The following is a 12612-nucleotide window of genomic DNA, read 5'->3' as shown; positions in this document are numbered from 1 at the left end:
CAGCGGAATTTCTAATCACGGTATTTGTATGGCGGCGGGCTGGGCCTCCCCATCAACATTCGTGAGGTTTTATAACCTGGAAGTTCCTGCCCTACAGGCAAAAAGACTGTCAGCATAAGTGACATGTATGCTCTGCCCATTTCTCGTGTGCAGACTACGTTCATATGCTGGCGCTATTCTGGTACTATACTCAGGGTGAAGTGTTTGACTCAGACCGGCTGATCCGCTCTGTTTCCTATTTCCCGTTACGCGCTGTTGTCGGTGCTGGCCCGCGCTGCTGGCCGCCCGTATTATTCTCTGTCGCGCGGGAATTTTTCCCTTCATGTGAGACCGACTATGTCGTTTTTCTCCTACCCTTATGAGTGCTTATGTACTGTATGGGCTCGCTCTGCCGGCCCTACTGTTTGTACTGTTATATGTTTATAGACCGGCCGCGCCGCTCTATTTCATATGCTGCATGAAGTGCCTGTACTGCGCTGGCCCGTCTCTCCGACCGGCCACATTTCCCAGCAGAGTGTTTTCCCCGGTTTCCCTGGGATTCATGGGCTGGATGCTCGGCGCACACGGCGTTGACAAAGGGTTCCCGATGCGTAAGCTAACCTTACGCAATACGAGAGACCTCTCGTAAGAGAACGTACTCGGTTACTAATGTAACCTCGGTTCTCTCTAGAAGAGGGAACGAGTATTGCGTAACCTGCCGTGTCGCGCCACGAGCTTTTGCGCTTCAGACTGCGAAAACCAGAATTTTAGCCTATGAGCGCTGAATATATACACGCTGGCCACACCCATTCTGACGGTTAGAAGGGTGCGGAGGGCGCGAAGCGCCCTCATTGGTTGCCGCGTTCAGAGCGCTCACCGATAGGCTTAAGCAGTTGCCGCCGAGCAGCCAATGAGCACGCTTATACAGCCTGCCTAGGTCTGTCGGCTGCTGCACTGCGTTGACAATGTATACAAAATTAAGGATAATTTTTTGGCTTCAGATCTCGAAGAAAGAAGACTTTCCCGATGCGTAAGCTAACCTTACGCAATACTCGTTCCCTCTTCTAGAGAGAACCGAGGTTACATTAGTAACCGAGTACGTTTTGTAAACTCCATTACTTGTGTTTGTTTTCAGACATGATAACAGTCGTTTTATACTTGTGCTTATGCGATATCACGATTTTTGATGGTGGATGATTTAATGTCTCCACGATCTGCTTTTGAAGAAATATGGTAGTATCACATTCTATCAGCTGCAGTTCTGGCGCTCAGTCCCAATACTGTAAAACTCACATCACATGTTAACGCAGCGCTAGAGTTACACTCACAGGACTCTGCACTTATTCGCAATCACAAAAGTTCATTATTTGCTCGTGCTTTAAAGCTTTGCCGGGTAAACATTTCATTAGCGTTCTGTTCTGACATGATGCACTTTCTCTGAGCGCGTACGCCCGAATGGAAGGCGATCGGGGACAAAAGTCTTTAAACGAAACGCGTGAATTTTGTTCTGTCTCTGTGTTGTTTACAGTAAACATTGTCTTGGAAGCTGCAGGCTGATGAGTGCCATAATGAAATTAGTACATCCTATTTAAAATATGTTTTGATATGTATTACAAGCTCGACATTTACGCTTGTCCAGTAACTAGGGATGCACCGATCCACATTTTTTCACTTCCGATCCGATCCCGATACCTGAATTTGGATATCGGCCGATACCGATACTATTCCGATACCAGAGCTGTGTTTGCTTTAATATTATTATTATCATTATTGTTTATTTTATATGATGCTGAAATAAACTTCTCTCAACAGGCAAGTATGATATGTAACTTAAAGTACGTATGCATGTCCCAAAAGGCAACTTGAGGTAAGAATAAGGTCAAAAAAGGAAGTCAGAAAAACAAGAAATACTGTTAACAGGAAAAATCCCATTCTGAAAACAAATATGCAACTGTAAGGGTTTCAAATTTATTGTCATGTCAATATTTATTACGTTCCCAAAAAGTCAAATACTTGAGTGTTGAAATATAAGAAAAGTGCAAGTGTAAACATCTTACACACACACTATCTGAAGGGTGATCCTCGCTCCGATGCCGTAACGTTAACTCTCTCGATGAATGCTCGATCAACATCAGCATCTTGCAAACAGACAAACGGATTTCCCCTCAGACGCGCGTCAATTTCGCTTCAAACGTTTGTTTTTTATGCGCGTCAATTTTTCTCTGGACGCGCGAATGGATTCAAAATATTCAAGCGTCCAACTAGACGTGGTAGACGAGAATTTGGCGCGCTATTCGCGTTTGATGTGAACGCACAGTAACGTGGTGCTTTTTTAAATGTTTGATTGCGTTCGTTGTGTTGTACGACGCGAGGCAGCTTAAAGGAATACTCCACCGTATTTTCATATTAAACTATGTTATTCCCTTAACTAAGACGAGTTGATACATACCTCTCTCGTCTCAGTGCGTGCACTAAATCGCTCTGTCTTGCGCGAAACTTTTTTAGCACTTAGCTTAGCCCAGTTCATTCAATAGGTGCCAAGCAGAGAAGCAACAAAACACCTTGACGTTTTCCCTATTTAAATACAGTTACTCGCGTAGTGTAACTCGACCTAGGACGGTGACACAAAACAAAACGTTGCGCTTTTCTAAGCGTGTAAAATGGATAACTATATTGTATGGCGGAATACCATAGCAAGTGCTTGGAAGCACTTCGACTTCGGCGCAGTAATATCTTCACTCGTGAAAAATCCTCTCACCGGCTCCCGCTCCCTCTAGTGAAGATATTACTGCGCCCAAGTCGAAGTGCTTCCAAGCACTTGCTATGGTATTCCGCCATACAATATAGTTATCCATTTTACACGCTTAGAAAAGCGCAACGTTTTGTTTTGTGTCACCGTCCTAGGTCGAGTTACACTACGCGAGTAACTGTATTTAAATAGGGAAAACGTCAAGGTGTTTTGTTGCTTCTCTGCTTGGCACCTATTGAATGAACTGGGCTAAGCTAAGTGCTAAAAAAGTTTCGCGCAAGACAGAGCGATTTAGTGCACGCACTGAGACGAGAGAGGTATGTATCAACTCGTCTTAGTTAAGGGAATAACATAGTTTAATATGAAAATACGGTGGAGTATTCCTTTAAAAGAGCTCTGAATTACGGCTTCGCAAACATTGCATTTTGCTGTCTTGCTCTGCGGTGTTTCCAGTATGAAGTTAAGTATTTCCACACAGCGGACGTTGTTGGCTAGTCGCAAACTGCGGAATGGATTTCCTGAGCGGGAGCGTGTCTCATAACTCGCCTCGAGCCGCGCCTCCGTTCAGGAAATCCATTCCGCAGTTTGCAGCCAGCTAGCAGACTAGCCGGCGGGAATCACTTTTGGATTTCAGCAGAGTAGACAACGTTAAAGCGCAGACATGATTCATGGATATCGGATATCTCCGCAGGTTGGATCGGGAAAATCCGATACGTGAATTATGCTGGTATCGGGTCCCGATACCGATACTGGATCGGATCGGCCCCATCCCTACCAGTAACATCAACATCATACGACCAAGAGCACTGAACACCATCACGATTGAAAATGTGACACTGATTTCATATTGCAGTTCAATAAACAAGTCATTAATATTAAGTGACTTGAATTTTAGACACAATATTGCCATTTTTTGCTCTATTTCAGCAGCGAAAATAGTTTAGAAAAAAGATCCTAGAAGAACCACAGCGCATCTCAAAGGAAAACTCAACTGTGTTTCATTCCTGAATGATTCAGTGTTTTGAACGAATCGGTTGAGTCAAAGATTCAGTGAATTCCTATTCATTTACAACTGCCTCATTCCTGAATGAATCAGTCGTTTGAATGAATCATTTGAATAAATGACTCAATGACTCGGTCACCTGCCGCCTCCTACTGGCGGTTTAGTTTCGTGTTTTAAAGTATCATTCTTTCAAAAATGTCTTAATTGTATATTCAAAAAATAATTAAAATAATCTCATTACATCAGAAAGCTCTCAGGTTTCATCAAAAATATCTTCATTTGTGTTCTGAAGATGAACAAAAGTCTTACGGGTTTGGAACGACATGAGGGAGAGTAATTAATGACAGAATTTTCATTTTTGGGTGAACTAACCCTTTAAGACTAAATGACACTTTGAGAAGCTTGATAAATACGGGCCCTGAACCAGCAGTTAAAAAATCCACTCAGTTTTACACCTACTCCATTATATAAAGGTGGAAAAGATCTCAGCTTACATTTACTTGATGTCATTGCTAGTATTAGACTGACTGACTGAGAAAAATGATGATTCTAATTCAAAAGTGTCGCACTATAAGCACATCTTTTATAGAAGTGATATACCTGAGATCAGGCCGTTTGTCTCCACTCTTAAAGTGTAGTGGCGGATTCATAGAGCAGTTACTCTTCATAGACACACAGCTGGACTCTGGGTTTGAGCTCTTCTGCTGGACTGAACTGGAACAGAGGACAGATTCAGTTTAATCCTTTAGATTACTGTGAATACATTTATCCTGCATCAAAAAGTACTTTGAGGAAACAATTATCTTTTTACTGAATATTTCATTTTAGTTAAAAAAAAAAAAAAATAGGCAAAAAAATCATCTTTTTTCTGTAACTGTCTTTGATCTGTTTGTGTTTGTGTTTGTGTGTGTGTGTGGGGGGGGGGGGGGGTGGAGGTGTGGGGGTAATGGTAATGTAATGTTTGTTGAAAGTACCTGCATCCTGGAGAACAATCTCCATCTCTGGATCCTTGTGAATCACCCATGATGAAGCTGCAGGAGAATCTGATGAGTTTGATCTCCTCCACTGACTCTGAATGAAGAAATATTTCACACACTAAATTAAATGATTAAATTAAACAACCTTCATAATTTACCTGAACATATCTGGAGTGTGGGAGAAAAGGATCATGTGACTGCGTTAACTCAAGCTCACAGGGCCTTTTCACACACACAAGTCGACCGTTGATGTTCGGGTGAAAAAGAAAACAAACCCCGACCCACATCGACACACACTGATCCGATAAAAATAAAAAATAAAATACGTGTTTGTTGACGTTTGTGTGAATTGGCCTATGTATGTTTACACATAAGCTAAACTTCGGGAGAATCACAAACATCACGAAACACAAAGGAAACATTGAAGTGAAAAATTAAAAACCTTTATTTAAGATTTCATATCAAACAATCACGTAAAATGTCCTCCAGAGATTCATATTAATATGAGAAAGTCACACATGAACACTCACCTTGATCAAACTTTTACAAGATACAGGATCTCAAATCCTCCAGCTTTAACATCATAAAACTACACTTAAATCCCTTTATAATGGTTGATAAACACTTTGATGTTCTGTTTTTTCCGTGTCGTATTTCGCATTTCTCCTGCTTAAAATGGCGAAAACTTACTTTCACTTTGTATGTGTGACGAGAGAGAGAGAGACGTAAACAGAGTATGGCAGGCGATCGGGGTCAAAAGTCTTTAAACGAAACGCGTGATTTTGACCGTGTCAACACGCACAGCAGCCAACTAGTTCATGAGGGATAATGCATTGGTGGGTGATTCTCCAACTACAGGCACTTTTGTGTCCTTGGCCTTTTTTTTGTAAATAAATAAACAAACAAGTGCACAAATAAATTGTCATTATGAAGTTCATGCTCCAACATCCTAGTAACCACCAAATCTTGCCACTTTTTTCTTTTAAAAATGCTTTTGCAAGGCTGTTTATTAGCAGATTTTGCAGTTTTATGCTTGTCCCCAACCCAGACTGGCCCTCTTTGAATGTTAAAAAATTATATTAAAGGATCGATTTAAAAATATTTTTTAACATGTTTGTCTTAAGGACAAATAAAATAATATCATACCATCGAAATGCCATATGTATATCATCATTTTAAACTATTTTTGGAATGAAAAAAGTCTGTCCCCAGGTTTTCCATCATTTCCACCTCCTTCAACAAAATCCACTTTAATAGATCCACCTTAAATATTTGATTAACTTGGTAATCATGGAAATAATAGTGAAAAGAACGTATTAGTTGAAGATGAAACTTCAGGCACATGTGCTCTTCAGCACAAGAAAATAAATCAAGGTAACTCAAGCTTTTATACAGAGTATTTTTATTCAGCGTCATTTCCAGCTGTAGTTCGGTTGAATTATGTACAACAAATATGAAAATAATGTATTTATGTTTATTACGAGTAAACAACATAATAAGTTCAAAAGTAGCTAAGCCTGAAATGAGGGAGTGCTAATATTGCAGAAAAACTGCTAAAATGTCATTTCCACCTCTGAGAAAATACAGGCATAGCTTTGGACATGATATGTGTAGTTTTTTTTAGATTAACTAGATTAAGGCACAGTCCTGTCTTAATGGAAACCCTGTCCACCACTCAGAAACTCAGTTGCCAGGCTGTTGTGGGTGATTACTAGGTGGATATTCAGAAAAAGTCTCCAAATGATCTCTGTGGTGATCTCTCATTACCATGGTCGTTACTATGTGTCGTCTTCTCTCATATTGCTTCATATTGTTGCTATGCGTCGTTTCCCTCTGTCATTACCATGATCATTACTATGTGTCGTCTTCTCTCTCTCTTGCTTCATATTCATATAAAGCAACGACAGAGTGACACGGCGCATAGCAACAACACAAAGCAACAATATGAAGCAATATGAGAGAAGACGATATGACATTCTTCTGTCAGACGAATACAATCAGAGTTATATTAAAAAAATGTCCTGGCTCTTCCCAGCTTTATAACGGCTAACTATCCCTTTATAACTATCCCTTTAACATGGTTTATGACTAATTTTACTAATAGATGATGCAGTAACCTGTTTTGACCAGAAGAGGTCAGGCTATCTCACATAAACTTGGCTTTCTTTCTGTTCTTTTAAATGTATTAACCTAAAAGTGAATGCTAAAAACGCAAACAGAATACAAAACGGTTTCAAAGTGCATTTTTATGATGTAGTGTCTTGGACATTCGCATCGCCTGCACAGTAGTGCATAGGACAAGTAGGGGAATTGAATTCTGGGAACAAAAGAGGTCTGGCTACGTGCTTGTGTGTGTGTGTGTGTGTGTGTGTGTGTGTGTGTGTGTGTGTGTGTGTGTGTGTATATCTTTAATTTGATCACAGACACTGGCTGAATGGAAAGGAGCGAGTGGACACATGCTGGAAACAGATGCTCTACACAGATCTGAGAATCTGATTATGACTGTTTTTGGTGCGAGACGTTGAACAAAAAAGTGCTGAATATGATGCTATAAGAGTGATATGAGACACTTGCCAGATTCTGATGCACCTTCATCTGGGGTTTCATTTTTTTTATCTGCAAAGAATAAAAAAGCAAGTCATTAGAAACCAAAAGATGCATTGGAGAGTGAATAATTATTTAGATTATAGCTATAAACGATGCCAACAGAGCTACATCTGTCTCATGAGAGAAATAAGGAATATTAATAATAAGAAGAAATTGTTCATTTGGACAGAATATCTGTATCTTTCTTCTTGATTTTACTGGCGCCGCTGCTCTTGGGTCTCTTTAAAGGCATGTCTGTCAGTCAGTCTGAGTGGAATATTCACACTATCACAGTTTGAACACAGTGTGTAAATGTACAGTATGCATGAAGAACGCTTGATGACCTATTCATCTGTTGAAATGCACTGTGCTGTACACACATTTGGATGAAAATAATGTCTGAGCTCATAACTGGACATTGTATGAAAACAATTCTGTTTAAATTGAATTGGATTCTGTTACTGCACTTTGGGGGAAACATACAATATAGTACACAACATATTCAGTGTACAGTAAGCAGTGCAGCACACTTGTGCAACCGAGAAAAACACATGTGCGACATCTGGTGGTGAAAAATTATTTGACAAACAGTTTCATTTTAGGCTGTATCCGAAATCGCATACTTCACTATTATATAGTAGACGAAAACAGTATGGCTGCGTCTGAAATCTCATGCTCTCTTGAGTAGGTACTTGTTTTGAATAATTACTTCACAACTGCTAAAAAAGTATGTTCTATATAGTAGCCTATGAGTGTGTGTAGTATGTGTATTCTCATTATGTGTATTCTCATTGTCATTATCATGTGACCCACCGTCGCTTCACTGTCATTCATAATAAATCCTGTCCTGTGGCCTCATGGGATAGTAAAGTTTAAATCATATTCACACTTCAGCTATTTGTTTTGGGGTTGTCCTTTCGCTCTGTCTTTCTGGAGTAATGTTAATGCCTTGATTGTCCAAAATGTGTTCTGGGATCTTTCCTTATCTTACAGACACATTATTTTGGGGTTTTATATTAAGACAAGAATCTAATCAAAGCAAGTGTTTGTATTAACCTCCTTTTATTCATTGGAAAGTTTTATATCTATAAATGTAATTATACAAAAAGTAAACCCCACTTTGACATCTTCAAACAAGAAATGAATTTGTACTTAAATACAATGTAAATGTCTGTAAATAAGAAAGCTATAAAAACATCTAGAATTTGTGCCATGTTTAATATTCTTTTATAATATGCTTTTGTTCATTTTTGTGGCCCCTCTTGCATATATTTCTTTCTCTCTTTTCTTTCTTTTACATCTCTTGGCAAATCATTTTTAATAGGTAAATTAGGGTTCTTTATATTTTTTTTTCTTGTTGACTATTAAACTATAACTTGTTTATTGTCTGAAAGTTTGTCTGTCTTTGTATAGTATGTTTGTTAAAATTTGTAATAAAAAAAATAAAAAACTAATTATGAATCTCGCCAGTAGTTATCCGGGTGCTTTTTGCCTTCTCTTTCATGAGGACTGTGAATTCGGACATACTTCTCTTTTCAAATACTGTTTTTCGCCTACTATATAGTATGGAAGTATGCGATTTTTGTCTTAGTCTTTTAAAATGTGTAACTTCTTTTTGCTTTCAAACATGACTTGCAAAAAGTCTCAGATTACAGGATCATTTTTTTTTTTTTTACATTTATAAAAAATACTTTAAAATGAAATTCATTAAACACATTGACCTACCTGATATAAATGTGCTTTAAAGGGATAGTTCACCCAAAAATGAACATTCTGACAGTTGACGACACCCATTGACTTCTATAGTATTTATTTTTCCTAGAATGGAAGTCAATGGGGTCCATTAACACTCTGGTCACCAACATTCTTCAAAATATCTTATTTTGTGTTCAACTGAAGAAAGAAACTCTTACAGGTTTGGAACAACATGAGGGTGAGTTTTTTATACTTCATTACTTCATTTTATAAGTAACGTTAATGACATAATTAGCATTTTTGGGTGAACTATCCCTTTAAATAAAAGTCCTAATCTTAAACTGTTACAGCGATGGTATCAGAAGGGAATACCATGGTACTGAATGATTACAGTATACATATACCATGGTATATACAAATTGTGAATTTAAACGTAGCATAAACAGATAAAAGCCCAAAACTGGTAAATACATTGTCACTCGTAACTTAGCCTACACATGCAAGCGATCATTACGATTTACCACATGCAATGTTTTTAAAAATATAAATAATCTTAAACCTTACCTCTTAATAATAATAATAATAAAGCTTTATGGTGTCACTTTAAAGAGTAAAAACATTATTCCGAGTAAACAGCGTGAAATGTCTCCAAGCATCCGGGATTACAGACGGTTACTATTGGTTACAGAGGCGGAGACTCGTGTGATTGACAGACCGCACAGCCAATCCTCGCGTTGTTTGCGGTAGCCCCGCCCCCTTCACCTGTTGACTTGTCGGCACTGAGCGCGTCTGAAACACAACGCGGTTCATTTCAGTGGAAATTCGCTTTTAATTAGGGCCCAAGCCCTGAAAGGGCGAAGGCCCTATTGTTTTCGGTAGGATTATTATTATTATTATTATTTTGTCAACCTTTCGGCCACTTTTGGGGCCCTTAACATGCTCGAAAACTCTTGAAATTTTGCACACAGGTCAGAACCCGCGGCCATCAGGGCCGGACTGAAGCTGGTACCCGGGCGTGGCAGGGGGGCTCGACAGCGCCCCCTGGAACGGGATCCGAACACTTGTCCATAAATCAGACACGCTTGCATGTAATAATATGAAACTCGGTACACATATAGAACTCATCGGGCCGAACAACTTTCGTGCTCTAAGTTTTACGCCAGCCCAACAGGAAGTCGGCTATTTAGGGTTGTTTGGAAACGCATGCTGTGGAATTTAATGTACTCCTCCTAGGGAATTCATTGATTCGCCTCCAAACTCGGTGTGCATGAAGTCAAGACATTGAGGATGCTAAATTGCGGACGGATTTTTGATATCTCGAACGGTTTGGCCGTGGCGAGGAAACGAATTTATGGCGAAAAAATGAAACAGGAAGTGTGTTATAACTTCTGCATACATTAACTGATCTTGATGAAACTTCAGCAGTGTGTTCGTTGTAAGAGGCCGATCGCACAGATGTGACTATTGTGAGTCAAAGTTATAGCGCCACCAACAGGCAGCAGGAAGTACATCACTATTAAAATGCTTTGAAATCACTGTCTTATTTTTACCAGATTTGCTTCAAACTTTATGTGTACAATGTAGACACACGGCAGATGTAAACCTGTGAAAGGATTATTGATATCTTAGATACTGTTGCCGTGGCAACGCATCAAACTTTAATATTCTTTTTTTATGCTTTTGAGACTCTTAACATACTTGAAATTGCATGAAACTCGACAGACACATCACATTTATTATCCAGTAGACATGTGCAAAGTTTCAGAAACGGGCGTGGTGAGGGGCTCAGTAGCGCCACCTTTAGTCATAAGTGGGGGTGTTAGTTTTATCAACAGCAACAAAACTTGGTATGTGTATTGTTCTCATCAAGACGGACAACTTTCTAATTTACATGAACCATCTCTGACCAACAGGAAGAGAGATATTTTGGTTTGAATGTGGATTTTCTGAAGAATTTTCTCTCCCTCTCTGTGTCTGTGTGTGTGTGAGGGGAGGGGGGGATTTGACTATTGCTTTTATATTGTTAATCAAGGTTTCAGGGGCTTTTGGGATCCTTAACGTGCTCAAAAACTCTTGAAACTTTGCACACAGGTCAGAACCCACGGCCATCAGGGCCGGGCTGAAGCTGGGACCCGGGCGTGGCTGGGGGGCTCAACAGCGCCCCCTTGAACGGGGTTCTAAAACTTGATCCATATATCAAACACGCTCGCATGAATTAATATGAAACTCGGTACACATATAGATCTCATCGGGCCGAACAACTTTACCCCGGTCAAGTTTTACGCCAGCCCAACAGGAAGTCAGCTATTATGGGTTGTTTGGAAAACGCTTGCTGTGGAATGTGAAATACTCCTCCTAGAAAATTCACCGTGCCCCCTTCAAACTCGGTGTGGATGTAGTCAAGACATTGAGGATGCTAAATTGCGGACGGATTTTTGATATCTCGAACGGTTTGGCTGTGGCGAGGAATCGAATTTATGGCGAGAAAAGAGAAACACGGAAGTGGAATAACTTCTGCATACATTAACTGATCTTGATGAAACTTCAGCAGTGTGTTCGTGGTAAGAGGCCGATCAGATGGATGTAGCTATTGTGAGTCAAAGTTATAGCGCCACCAACTGGCAGCAGGAAGTGTGTCACTTTCAACATGCTTTTGACAAAAGTGGGGGGGTTAGTTTTAACTACAGTAAAGAAAAAATAGTTTGTATATTGTTCTCATCAAGCCGGACAACTTTCTAATTTACATTCAATAGCTCTGGCCATCAGGAAGTCAGATATTTTGGTCTGAATGTGGATTTTTTTGCAAAATCAGCCTCTGAATTTTTAGCCACTCCTCTTAAACTATTTATTTTATTCGTACCAAACTTTTTCAACATGATGAAACTACATTAAATATGCTAAATTGTGAACGGATAATAAATATCTCAAACGGTTTTGCTATGGCGAGGGATTAAATAATGTCCAAAAAGGAAACACTAAAAATCTTCTAAAAATGTAATTATATACCATTTATTTCTATATAAAAGTATACAAATATCACAACTAAACCCATTTTATTCTGTTTTTGCAATTCAAGAAGAATGAAAAAGTTAAAACAGGCTATTTAGTGCTATTTGGTTCAACAAAAAAAGCAAACATAGGGCTATACTGCCCTCTTGTGTCCAAAAGGACATCAAAATAGTATATAAAACTTTTTACCAGGTAGGCCAATATTGTATTTAAATATACATGTATTAGGTATGTGTCTGAGGATATTTTCCCACCGGTTAATCGACGTGTGACACGAGTGGGTGCTTTTAAATCGCTAATATAATAGTGTAAGAAAAATAATGATAATGTTGCACACACAAATCACACACATGTGGGAAAGAATGATGCTTTTAAACAACACTAAACCGCCATTAGGTGTCGCCAGGCATCCATCTTAATAAGCGAGTCATTGATTCATTCGTTCAAACGATTCGTTCGAATGAGTCGATCATGACAGATGTTTATGGATTGATCATTCAATCTTTGAGTCAACCGATTCGTTAAAAATGCTGAATCGTTCAGTTATGAGAAAACACGTGATGCGTGATGGTTCTGCCGTGATCTTTGTTTAACTATTTTCGCTGCTGAAACAG

At 39.2% G+C, this 12612-nt stretch overlaps 1 protein-coding gene across 5 annotated transcripts in view; it reads right to left on the bottom strand.

Moving 5' to 3' along the window:
* The window catches only part of LOC307145276 (NACHT, LRR and PYD domains-containing protein 3-like), a 66611-nt gene extending 61196 nt beyond the window's left edge, over window positions 1-5415 (bottom strand). For 4 of the 5 annotated variants that reach the window (XR_013818931.1, XR_013818932.1, XM_079848262.1 and 1 more), the window contains exons 1-3: window positions 5239-5415; window positions 4706-4802; window positions 4332-4445 (exon numbers count right to left, since the gene is read on the bottom strand). Coding sequence is in view for 3 of the 5 variants with exons in the window: in XM_079848262.1 (XP_079704388.1) it covers window positions 4332-4445; window positions 4706-4755 (164 nt within the window). In the remaining 2 variants the exon portion in view is untranslated. The remainder of the gene's footprint in view (window positions 1-4331; window positions 4446-4705; window positions 4803-5238) is intronic. The other variant, XM_079848263.1, reaches the window with a different exon arrangement.
* Between the last annotated feature and the right edge of the window lie 7197 nt (window positions 5416-12612).

Source organism: Squalius cephalus (genome assembly GCF_949319135.1).
Source record: "Squalius cephalus genome assembly, chromosome: 18".
Taxonomy (NCBI): domain Eukaryota; kingdom Metazoa; phylum Chordata; class Actinopteri; order Cypriniformes; family Leuciscidae; genus Squalius; species Squalius cephalus.
Note: the sequence above shows the minus strand (reverse complement) of the source record. Positions and strands in the feature narration are given on the sequence as shown.